The sequence below is a fragment of the Capra hircus genome, chromosome 8 (assembly GCF_001704415.2).
Source record: "Capra hircus breed San Clemente chromosome 8, ASM170441v1, whole genome shotgun sequence".
Taxonomy (NCBI): Eukaryota; Metazoa; Chordata; class Mammalia; order Artiodactyla; family Bovidae; genus Capra; species Capra hircus.
Genome location: NC_030815.1, coordinates 24824120 through 24836692, shown reverse-complemented (window position 1 = coordinate 24836692; position 12573 = coordinate 24824120). Strand labels below are relative to the sequence as shown.

At 37.3% G+C, this 12573-nt stretch overlaps 1 protein-coding gene across 2 annotated transcripts in view; it reads left to right on the top strand.

The window, feature by feature from the left end:
• Positions 1-12573, top strand: part of DENND4C (DENN domain containing 4C) — a 112631-nt gene that overhangs the window by 77950 nt on the left and 22108 nt on the right. For both annotated transcript variants that reach the window (XM_018051919.1, XM_018051918.1), the window contains 4 exons: positions 2786-3939; positions 9236-9413; positions 10241-10350; positions 10680-10855. In XM_018051919.1, coding sequence (XP_017907408.1) covers positions 2786-3939; positions 9236-9413; positions 10241-10350; positions 10680-10855 — 1618 coding nt within the window. The remainder of the gene's footprint in view (positions 1-2785; positions 3940-9235; positions 9414-10240; positions 10351-10679; positions 10856-12573) is intronic.

Sequence of the window (12573 nt, the reverse complement as noted above, 5' to 3'; positions counted from 1 at the left end):
TCTCATTCCTAAAGTTTTTTTTTTTTTTTTAATTGTGATACCAATTTCTGTTATTTTGAAGGGGGTGGGGGGTTTTGTTCAAGAGATAGAGCTAAATGTTTTTTTGGAAAAGTAATTGATGTATATATTTATAACCCTATTTTTCCAGTGTATTGATAACAGATTAAAAAGAAAAAGGAGGGCAGAGTTTTCGTCATCAAATGTTTAGAATCTTCTCAGAATATTGAAATGGACATAGTTTGGGGACTGGTGTTTTTTTTTTCTCTTTTTATTGATCTTATTTCCATGTTACATTTTGATGTAGAAAGAGTTACTCTATTAAGAAAGGAGGAAATGGAATGAGGCTTTTGCCAGTATGTCAAACATTTTAATTTATTTTAAGTATGTCAAACATATTTTAACATATTTTAAGTCAGAGTCAATTTAAAATTCAACAAAACGTGCCACTAAACTCCCAGAAATAAGAACCAGTAAATTTGCAAAGATCTTTTCTAAAATATTGGTAAAATTTTTTTGAAGCAGGTACAAACTTCAGAGTTACAAAACAGGCTAATTTAATTCCCCTAAAAGCTTTAAAAAATATCTCTAAATGCTTATTATTAGTTCTCTTTAGTTGATTGATTATGATTATTAGATACCAATTTGGAATATTAAAAAAATCTTTAAATCGATTTGAAAGATTAAAAAAGAAGACTTTATCAAAAACAACTTTTGTCCCAAACTCTAAGGTTTTTAAAAAACCAATGAGAATCTTAAATATGAATGCTTAGACTTAAATTCTAATCCCAGTGAGTCTGTGGTAAAGAATCCATGTGCAATGCAGGAGACCCTGGTTTGATCCCTGGGTCGGGAAGATCCCCTGGAGGAGGGCATGCTGCCTAGAGAATCCCATGGACAGAGGAGCCTGGCAGGGCTACAGTTCATAGGGTCACGCATGACTAAAGCGACTCAGCATGCACGCAGTGATGCAACTAGAGATAGTTTTTGGTCTTGGCGTGGAAAAAATTGCATGGTAGCAAGGAGTTAATGACTGCCTGCATCTCCTAAAGCTGGGGGAGGTTCCTATAGACACTTAATGGAACATGATTGATCTCTGTGAAGGCTGGGATTATGTCTGTTTTATTCTCCATTGTATTAGCACTTCATGTAGTGGGTGCTAGTAGGCATTCAGATACTTCTTGAGGAATAAACTTAACAGAAAAAATTTTGGCTATTCAGATTTTATTAGGCTTCTTATCGTTTGCTGATTCTAAGCACTCCATTCTAGATCCTTTTATTCAGTACTTTGGAGAAGTAAGACTTTGGCTATAGCAAATACGTAATCTGTGACTATGAATTTGCTTTGTGCAAAGTAGATTTCTGGTAAATACTTGTTAAATTAGGTATATGAAATCTAGGATAGAAGAGATTATTTCTTTTTCTGTCTGTTTAGCTGCTACATCGTGTCTAACTCTGCGACCCCATGGACTGTGGTGCACCCTGTCCTTCACTATCTCCTGGAATTTACTCAGACTCAAGTCCATTGAGTCGGTGATGCCATCTAATCATCTCACCCTTTATCACCCCTTCCTTCTTCTGCCCTCAGTCTCTCCCAGCATCAGGATCTTTTCCAGTGAGTCAGCTCTTCTCATCAGCTAGCCAAAGTATTGGGGCTTCAGCTTCAGCTTCAGCCTCAGTCCTTCCAATGAATATTCAGGGTTGATGTCTTTAGGATTGATGGTTTGATCTCCTTGCTGTTCAAGGGATTCTCGAGAGAATTCTCCAGCACCACAAATAGAAAGCATCAATTCCTTGGCATTCAGCCTTCCTTATGGTTCAACTCTCATATCTGTACATGACTACTAGAAATAGTTTGCTTTGACTATATGGATCTTTGTTGGCAAAGTGATGTCTCTGCTTTTTAATATGCTCTCTAGGTTTGTCAAAGCTTTTCTTCCAAAGAGCAGGCGTTTTTAAATTTTGTGGCTGCAGTCACCATCCGCAGTGATTTTAGAGCCCAAGAAAATAAAGTCTGTGGCTATTTCCATTGTTTCTCCATCTATTTGCCATGAAATGGTGGGACGAGATGCCATGATCTTTGTTTTTTGAATGTTGAGTTTTAAGCCAGCTTTTTCACTCTCCTCTTTCATCCTCATTAAGAGGCTCTTTAGTTCCTCTTCACTTTCTGCCATTCAAGTGGTATCATCTGCATACCTAAAGTTGTTGGTATTTCTCCTGGCAGTCTTGATTCCAGCTTGTGATTCATCCATCCTGGCATTTCGTATGATGTACTCTGCATGTAAGTTAAATAAGCAGGGTGACAACATACAGCCTTGACGTACTCCTTTCCCAACTTTGAACCATTCCTTTGTTCCATGTCTGATTCGAACTATTGATTCTTGACCTGCATACAGCTCTGCTGTTTCTTTTTAGGTCTGCTGTTTAACACAATGTATTTCTTAAGTTGAATGTAAAACTCTTAAAATATAAAACATGTTTATAGATTATATTTATTAATAGGTGTGATATCTGTCAGTGAACAATACAGGTTTATACAGTATATATTGCATGATCTTTTCTTAAAATGTGTATGTATACGTATAGAGGATAAAAGACATATTAGACATTAAAATGTTCTTAAAACACAGGGTCAAGCAATGCTTTTGGACTTTTTCTGTATACCATCTAACCTTTCTGAATCTTTTACTCTATGTTCTCACTTTCAAAAATCAGAAAAAAACATTTTTTTAATAAAAGTTACATCAGAAAATAGATGTATTTTTAATATTGTATTTTCTCTTTTTAGGTAGTACATCAAATGTATTATTTTCTAGTCAAGATCCAGTTGAAGATGGCGTCTTTGGTGAAGTTATTAATCTTAAGAAGAATGGGGACAGAGGAGAAAAAAGACAAAAGCATTTTCCAGAGAGAAGCTGTAGTTTTAGTTCTGAAAGTCGAGCAGGAATGTTACTTAAGAAGAGCAGTTTGGATTTGAATTCGAGTGAAGTGGCTATCATGATGGGAGCAGACGCCAAGATTCTCACAGCACTGACAAGCCCTAAGACTTCTCCACTCCATAATGCGAGAGCCCACAGCTTTGGGAGTATTAGCTGCCATCCCGCTGACACTAGGACTCGTGTGTCTGAAAGCACTTGGGATTCGGAGCACCGATCATCGGTGTTAGAGATGCTTGAGGAAAGCCAAGAGTTGATGGAACCTGGGGTTGATGAAAATGTAGCTAAAGCTACTGTGACAAAGGATACGTGTGACAGTCTACAAAATGATAGTGATCGGTCCAGAGACTCGAAAACAGGATCCAGAGATCTAGCAAATAAGAGAAATAGCTTGTATGGTGTTGCTAAAGCTGTTGAGAGGGAAGATGTTGAAACTGGCCTAGATCCTTTGTCGCTTTTAGCTACTGAATGTATAGGAGAAAAAACTGATTCAGAAGAGAAGCTGTTTTCTCCAGTTATTGCACGTAATCTGGCTGATGAAATCGAAAGCTATATGAATCTAAAGAGTCCCTTAGGTAGCAAGTCCACTAGTATGGAACTACATGGAGAGGGAAGCAGAGAGTCTGGTGCTTCCGGTGCATTTGTTCCCTCTTTAGAGAGGAGATCAAGCCTCCCTTTAGATCATGGTCCACCAGCACAGGACAGCCCTGAAAGTGAACAGGGCTCCCCTGCAGTGTCCCGGTCTAAAACTCTGACGGGGCGTCTCAAGCAACAGACTCCCTCCAGGAGTCCTAAGGAGCGTTCAACTTCTTTATCAGCACTGGTCCGTTCTTCACCGCACGGCTCGTTGGGTTCTGTGGTCAATTCTTTGTCAGGGCTAAAGCTGGACAATATCCTCTCAGGACCCAAGATGGATGTGCTAAAATCTGGCATGAAACAAGCAGCAACAGTAGCCAGTAAGATGTGGGTAGCTGTATCGTCTGCCTATAGCTACTCAGATGATGAGGTGAGAGTGCTTTATGTGTGCCATCTCCCTGATGTTGCAGTGTTTGGAGTATTTTTTTAATATATGAATTATTATTTAGATTTTTCTGGTAATTTTGTTTTTTAATATCTTCAAACATGCATGTCCTACTTCTTTCTTGAAATGACTTAAGTATACATGTAAGGAATTTAATAATGAAGAAATAGAATATCAGGACTACTTTATAATTCCACAGCTCAGTCTAAGCTAACACATTGTCTATTTAGTTGCAAGAATTAATGATTAATGTTTGATCTGATAATAATGCCATGTTGTATTTGCATATCACTTCACTTTTTTTAAGTGGAGGATAATTGCTTTATAATGTTGCGGTGGTCTCTGACGTACATCATTGTGAGTCACTGTGTTTTTTTATATGTATATTTGGGCTTCCCTGATAGCTCAGTTGGCAAAGAATGTGCCTGCAATGCAGGAGAGCCTGGTTCGATTCCTGGGTCGGAAAGATCCACTGAAGAAGGGATAGGCTACCCACTCCAGTGTTCTTGGGCTTCCTTTGTGACTCAGCTGGTAAACAGCCGCCTGCAGTGCAGAAGACCTGGGTTTTATCCTTGGGTTGGGAAGATCCCCTGGAGCAGGGAAAGGCTACCCACTCCAGTATTCTGGCCTGGAGAATTCCCTGGATCACATACAGTCCATGGGGTTGCAAAGAGTTGGACACGACTGAGTGACTTTCACTTCACATATATATGTGTATGTTATATATAGCTAGCAAGAAGCTGCTAGATGACACAGGGAGCCCAGCCTGGCAATTTAGGACAACCTAGAAGTGTGGACGGGAGTGGGGCGAGGGTCAAGATGGAGGGGATATATATATATAGTTACATATACTATATATAAGTTATATATGTATAATTATGTAATTTACATATAAATTTTATGTATTTATATATTTTATATATATATCTCCCTTCCATCTTGAGCCTCCCCCTGCTCCCTGCCACACCTCTGGGCTGTCAGAGTTCCAGGCCGGCTCCCTATGTCACTTAGCAGCTTCCTGCTAGTTACACCTTACACATGAGAGCGGATGTATGTCAGTGCTACTTTCTCAATTTGCCCCACCCTCTCCTTCCCCCACTGTGTCCACCAGTCTGTTCTACATATGTCACTTCACTTTTTAAATACCTTTAACCGCTGTTATTTCTTTAAGATACAAAAGTCACTCTACAGCTCAGTTTATAGATTTCATACTGCATAAGTAGAGCTGCTGACTTCTTATTGAAGTTAAGTTGATTTTACGATACTGCATTAGTTGATTTTATAATACTGTATTAGTCTTAGGTGTACAGCATAGTGCACATTATATTCTATTACAGGTTATTACAAGATATTGGGTATAATTCCCTGTTACAGACAGTAAATTCTTTTTGTTGTTTTTCTTTTAATTTTTGCATACTTTATAGACTGTTACATTTTTTTATAGTATCATAACACATTTACAGGAGACTTGGAAAATTATAAAACAAAGTTATATATAGTTCCACTGTATAATACAATTATTTTTAGGTAGATAAATTAAGATTTTTATATAGAGTTTCAGTATCAAACTTTAATCAAAAATTAATAGAATGAATAGAAAAGTAGAAGGGAAGAGCAGATCTGAAAAGCACTCTGAACCAATGGAAGATAATTACGATTTCTACGGTTTTCACACAACAACACGATACAGATTCTTTTCAAGTTTCCATAGACTGTAAGCCAGGAGACCCTGGAACATATCCAGCAACATAAAACAAGGTGCAAACATTTCATGGTCTAATGTAATTGAAGGCATACAGAATCTGTCCTCTTTCAGTTCAGTTGCTTAGTCGTGTTCTACTCTTTGCGACCTCATGAACTTCAGGACGCCAAGCCTCCCTGTCCATCACCAGTTCCTGGACTCCACCCAAACCCATGTCCATTGAGTCGGTGATGCCATCCAAACATCTCATCCTCTGTCGTCCCCTTCTCCTCCTGCCTTCAGTCTTTCCCAGCATCAGGGTCTTTTCAGATGAGTCAGCTCTTCACATCAGGTGGCCAAAGTATTGGAGTTTCATCTTCAGCATCAGTCCTTCCAATGAACACCCAGGACTGATCTCCTTTAGGATGGACTTGTTGGCTCTCCTTGCAGTCCAAGGAACTCTCAAGAGTCTTCTCCAACACCGCAGTTCAAAAGCATCAATTCTTCGGCGCTCAGCTTTCTTTATAGTCCAACTCTCACATCCATACATGACCACTGGAAAAACCATAGCCTTGACTAGATGGACCTTTATTGGCAAAGTAGTATCTCTGGTTTTTAATATGCTGTCTAGGTAGGTCATAACTTTTCTTCCAAGGAGTAAGCGTCTTTTAATTTCATGGCTGTAGTCACCATCTTCAGTGATTTTGGAGCCCAGAAAAGTAAAGTCAGCCACTGTTTCCACTGTTTCCCCATCTATTTCCCATGAAGTGATGAGACCAGATGCCATGATCTCAGTTTTCTGAATGTTGAGCTTTAAGCCAACTTTTTCAGTCTCCTCTTTCACTTTCATCAAGAGGCTCTTTAGTTCTTCTTCACTTTCTGCCATAAGGGTGGTGTCGTCTGCATATCTGAGGTTATGGATATTTCTCCCAGCAATCTTGATTCCAGCTTGTGCTTCCTCCAGCCCAGCATTTCTCATGATGTACTCTGCATATAAGTTAAATAAGCAGGGTGACAATATACAGCCTTGATGTACTCCTTTTCCTATTTGGAACCAGTCTGTTGTTCCATGTCCAGTTCTAACTGTTGCCTCCTAACCTGCATACAGATTTCTCAAGAGGCAGGTCAAGTGGTCTGGTACTCCCATCTCTTCAAGAATTTTCCACAGTTTATTGTGATCCACACAGTCAAAGGCTTTGGCATAGTCAATAAAGCAGAAATAGATGTTTTTCTGAAACTTTCTTGCCTTTTCAATGACCCATCGGAGGTTGGCAATTTGATCTCTGGTTCTTCTGCCTTTTCTAAAACCAGCTTGAACATCTGGAAGTTCATGGTTCACATATTGCAGAAGTTTGGCTTGGAGAGTTTTGAGCATTACTTTACTAGCGTGTGAGATGAGTACAATTGTGCGATAGTTTGAGCATTCTTTGGCATTACCTTTCTTTGGGATTGGAATGAAAACTGACCTTTTCCAGTTCTGTGGCCACAGTTGAGTTCTCCAAATTTGCTGGCATATTGAGTGCAGCACTTTCACAGCATCATCTTTCAGGATTTGAAAGAGCTCAGTTGGAATTCCATCACCTCCGTTAGCTTTGTTCGTACTGATGCTTCCTAAGGCTCACTTGACTTCACATTCCAGGATGTCTGGCTCTAAGTGAGTGTGAGCGATCACACCATCATGATTATCTGGGTCGTGAAGATCTTTTTTGTATAGTTCTTCTGTGTATTCTTGCCATCTCTTCTTAATATCTTCTGCTTCTGTTAGGTCCATGCCATTTCTGTCCTTTATTGAGCCCATATTTGTATAAAATGTTCCCTTGGTAACTCTAATTTTCTTGAAGAGATCTCTAGTCTTTCCCATTCTATTGTTTTCCTCTGTTTCTTTGCATTGATTGCTGAGGAAGGCTTTCTTATCTCTCCTTGCTATTCTCTTACCATTATGGAATTATGTTAGAAATCAATATCAAAAGGTATTTGAAAATACCTACATATTTTCAAGTGCAATGTGACATTTACCCAGAGAGATCTTTGGCTTAGCCATTGAAATCCTCATTAAAGTTAAAAGACTGAAAAAATACAGAGTGATTGCAGAGAAAAAAGCATTTAAATGAGAGTATTAGTATCAAAATGAGAAATCTCAAAGATACTTTAAAAACGTATGTAATTGGAAATTAAATGTCCGCTTTTAAATGATGGGTGTATCAAAGAAGCTATAATAAGGAAAATTAGAAAATATTTGTAACATAATAATAAAAGAGAGTTTACCAGACTGTTGCATGTAGCTGAAGCTGTTCCATGCAACTAAATACAACATGGAATTTTGAATAAAGTGTGAAAACAAATAATAGACACTAGCATAAAATTTTGTGAAATTTGAACAAAATCTGTAGTTTTGTTAATACTGTATCATGTTAATTCCCTTAGTTTTTTTAAACCACACTATTTCTTAGACAGTAAATTCTTGTTGCTTATCTATTTTATGTAAAGTAGTTTGTATGTGTTAAATCCATGACCCTGATTTGTCCCTGTCCCCTTACTCTTTGGTAACCGCAAGTTTGTTTTCTGTTTCTGTGAGTCTGTTTCTGTTTTGTATATACATTCATTCGTGTTACTTACAGATTCCACATATGAATGATATCATACAGCGTTGCTCTTTCTCTTACTTATTTCACTACCCATAATACGCAGTCCATCCATGTTGCTGCAGATGGCAATTTTTCACTTATTCTAAATGACTGAGTAATATTCCATTGTGTGTGTGTGTGTTTATCACATCTGCATGATCCTGTCATCTGTCGATAAGCACTTGGGTTGCTTCCATGTCTTGGCTATTTTATATAGTGCTGCTATGAGCTTTGGGGTGCCTTTCTCTTTTTGAATTAGTGTTTCTGTTTTTTCTGGATGTATACCCAGAAGTAGTTTTATAATAAGGAAGGCATATACATCTTCTTTAAAGCAAAAATTAAAAAGGAAACTGCTTAGTGAAATGTTTTCTATCTTGAAGCATCAGCAATCACTTAAAGCATTACAGTCACTGTAATCAACAATTACAGTGTTCAGAACTTTGTTCATGTTTTACTCCTCTAATAATGATGGTTGTTTTCAGAATAATCATATTGCCAACAAAAATTCTCACAATTATCTGATTTTAATGTACTCATATTACGCACATTTTTCAGATAACATAATTAAAAAGGAAGTTGAGTCATTTCTGTAGGATCACAGTATGTAATGGGGAACCAAGATCACAGTCTGGCTCTCTTGACTCTTAAGCCCCTACTCTGTACTGGGGTCTCTGATTACATTGGACGCAGCGAGCTCCTAGAGTTCTTTCATTTTATAGTTTGAATATTGGGATAAACCCCACAGTCCTAATATACACTAGGGTTGCAGCATGATCTTGAGGCATAGGTCATTGCTTGAATGTCTTAAGAGTATGGAAGAGAAATTCCAAATAATAGAAAGAGGTCAAGGTTTCAGAACATATGGTGATGATTTAAGAATTATAGATGAATTTAATTCTGAAAGGATAGAGTGAATATATTCTCATTGGAGAAGATCTTATGTATGTATGTGGGATTTTATTTTTTCCAATTAAAGGAGGAAACAAATAGAGATTACAGTTTCCCAGCTGGCCTTGAAGACCATATTTTGGGAGAGAATATATCACCTAATATGAGTATCTCAGGGTTGGTCCCCAGTGAACTTACCCAGAGCAACACCAGCCTCGGCAGTAGTAGCAGCAGTGGAGATGTAGGAAAACTGCATTATTCACCAGGTAAGGGCTAGGGTTGTCCTCTCTTCTGATTTATATGCCCATAATTCTTATCCCTGTACCATACACACAGTAGGCCCCATTTGTCAAGATGATCGGATAGATTTGTGTATAGCCATACCATATTAACCACTGTCATTTTATAAGATCTTAAAGTACTGTGTGGAATCAAACTGTGGCTTCCCTGGTGGCTGAGTGGTAAAGAATCTGCCTGCGGTGCCGGAGATGTGGGTTCAATTCCTGGGTTGGGAAGATCCCTTAGAAAAGGAAATGGCAACCCACTCCAGCATTTTTGCCTGGGAAATCCACTGAGTTTATTTTTATTTATGTATATTTGTGGATTACATCATTAGTTCTCAAACTTAGTGTATCTCAAAATCACCTGGGATATTTGTTTATAAGTATATACAAATATCCAAGCCCTGGGCTAAAACTTTTGAGACTTAATCTGTGGAATGGGACTTTAAGAATATATATGTTTGACCAGCTTTCCAGGTGAATCAGTTATTTACTAGAGTTTGAGAATTTCTTTGCTATGTTTCTGAAATCTCCTAGTTCTGTGTTATTTTTTTAATTATAATTTTATTCACTATTTCCAACTTTTTATTATGAAAAATTTCCAATACTTTAAAAAGTTGAAAGAATCATATAGTGAACAATCATATATTTTCCACCTAGATTTAATTAACTATTGTTAAATGTACATAAGTACATTTTGATACTAAACCATTTGAAAATAAATTGTAGACTTCATGGTATTTCCCCCTAAATATGCATTTCCAAAGAATAAGGACATTTTCATACATAAGGTGTGTTATGTTTCTCTCTAGGTGAACTTCCATTTCCAAGAGGCATAAAAGGGCAGGAATTTGAGAAGTCAGATCATGGTTCTTCTCCAAACACCAGCATGTCCAGCATCTATCAGAACTGTGCAATGGAGGTAAAAGTTCTACATTCAGCCCATAATACAGTGGCAGTAAACGTATTTTTATTTCAGAGTGGCATTTTAACAGAATTCTATGATACCTTTATGGACAGAATAATAAAATAAGTCATTTTGTTGAATTTCCTTGGTGTCTTATGTAAAGAAGGCAATAAGCTAGTAGTTTTACCTATAAAGTACTTGTTCTGTTATTAATTTTAAATGTGACCACAGAATAAATACAATTCTATGTTTGTCTCAAGAGGATGGACTGTTAAGAGTATGAAGACTGTTAAGACCACTGTTCACTGTAGTGGTTTTCAGTGTGGGTGTTCTTCTGCTCTTAGGTTTTGATGTCAAGCTGTTCACAGTGCAGAGTTTGTGGAGCTTTAGTTTATGATGAAGAAATTATGGCTGGATGGACAGCAGATGATTCAAATTTGAATACAGCCTGTCCCTTCTGTAAAAGCAACTTCTTGCCTCTTCTCAATATAGAATTTAAAGACTTGAGAGGCTCTGCAAGGTTAGTATTGTAAAAGCTCCCTTAGAGAGGTAAGTACCCTCTAAAAGGCGGAAGAGTGGAGTAGTCATGGGTGCTCCAGGTGTTCCTTTCCTTGCCCCCCTTCATTTTCAGTGTTTGAGAGAAAATACTAATATTGTAGGAGGCTGTTCTTCCATGTTATTTAACAAATGATTGTTATTAATAGTTAATTTTTGGAGCTAAACTTTATAGGTTATATAAGTATATCAGTTATTATAAATTTTAAATTCTAACATTAGTTATTAATTTAATATTTCTGCCTTAATGACCTTGATTACGTGCTCTGGAGCATCCCCCCCACCACCACCACCAAAAAAAAAAAGGATGAAAGGGACTTTAACTCTTCTCTTAACTTGTTGCCCCTTTATAGTGGTGCTCTGTAATGTGAAATGACTAATTCTAGGCATTAGAAAAGAGATTAACTGATCTATAATCAGTCATTAAGTAATTGAGAGTTTGGTAACTGTTTGCTGACCTAAGTACTTATAATTTTTTTTTTCTTCTTATGGTGATTGTAAATGGTATTGTTCTCTCAGTTCCCCTTTCTGCTAGCTTATTAGTATATAGAAATGCAACAGGTTTTTATTGGCTTTATGCCCTGCAACTTCACTAATTCATTACTAATAGTTTTTTGGTGGATTCTTTAGGGTTTTCTAGATATAAAATCATGTCACCTGCAAACAATGAGTTTTACTTATTCCTTTCTAAATTGGATGGCTTTTTTTCCTCTTTTTTGCCTAGTTTCTGTGGCTAGGAGTTCTGTGTTATGTTTCAGCTTTTCACCTTTGATAATGATGTTAGCTAGGGGCTTGTCATATATAACCTTTATTATGTTGAGGTATACTCCTTCTATATCCACTTTGTGGAGAGTTTTTATTATAAATGGATGACTGGTTTTGTCAGCTGCTTTTTCTGCACCCGTTGAGATGATCATATTTTTTATCCTTCATTTTGTTAATGTATGTATCACATTGATTGATTTGCAGATGTTGAACCATCCTTGCATCCCATGGACAAATCCCACTTGATCATGGTATATGATCCTTTTAATGTATTGTTGCATTTGGTTTGCTGGTATTTGGTTGAGGATTTTTGCATCTTTGTACATCAGAGATACCAACCTATGGTTTTCTTACTTTGTGTGGTCTTTATCTGATTTTGGCATCTGGGTGATGTTGGCCTTGTAAAATGAGTTAGAAAGTATTCCCTCCTCTTGACTTGTTCAGTACAGTTTGAAAACAATAGGTATTAAATCTATAGATGTTTGGTAGAATTCATTTGTGACACTGCCTGGTCCTGGCCATTTGTTTTTTAGAGGCTTTTTGATTACTGCTTCAGACTGTGCTAACAATGAATCAGTTCAAATCTTCTCTTCATGATTCAGTCTTGGAAGGTTGTACAAGTCCAAGAATTTGTACATTTCTTCTAGGTTATCCTGTTTGTTGGTATATAGCAGGTTTTTAAAATATTCTTATAATCCTTTGTATTCCTCTGGTGCCCTTTGTTATTTTCTTTTTGTTTCTGATTGTATTTATCAGGGCCTTCTCTTAGTCTAGCTAAAGATTTGTCTGTTGTGTTTATCTTTTTAAGAAGCAGCTTTTACTTCCACTGATACTTTCTGTTGTCATTTTAGTCTCACCCATTGGTGGCTCAGAGGTTAAAGCGTCTGCCTCCAATGCGGGAGACCCGGGTTCGATCCC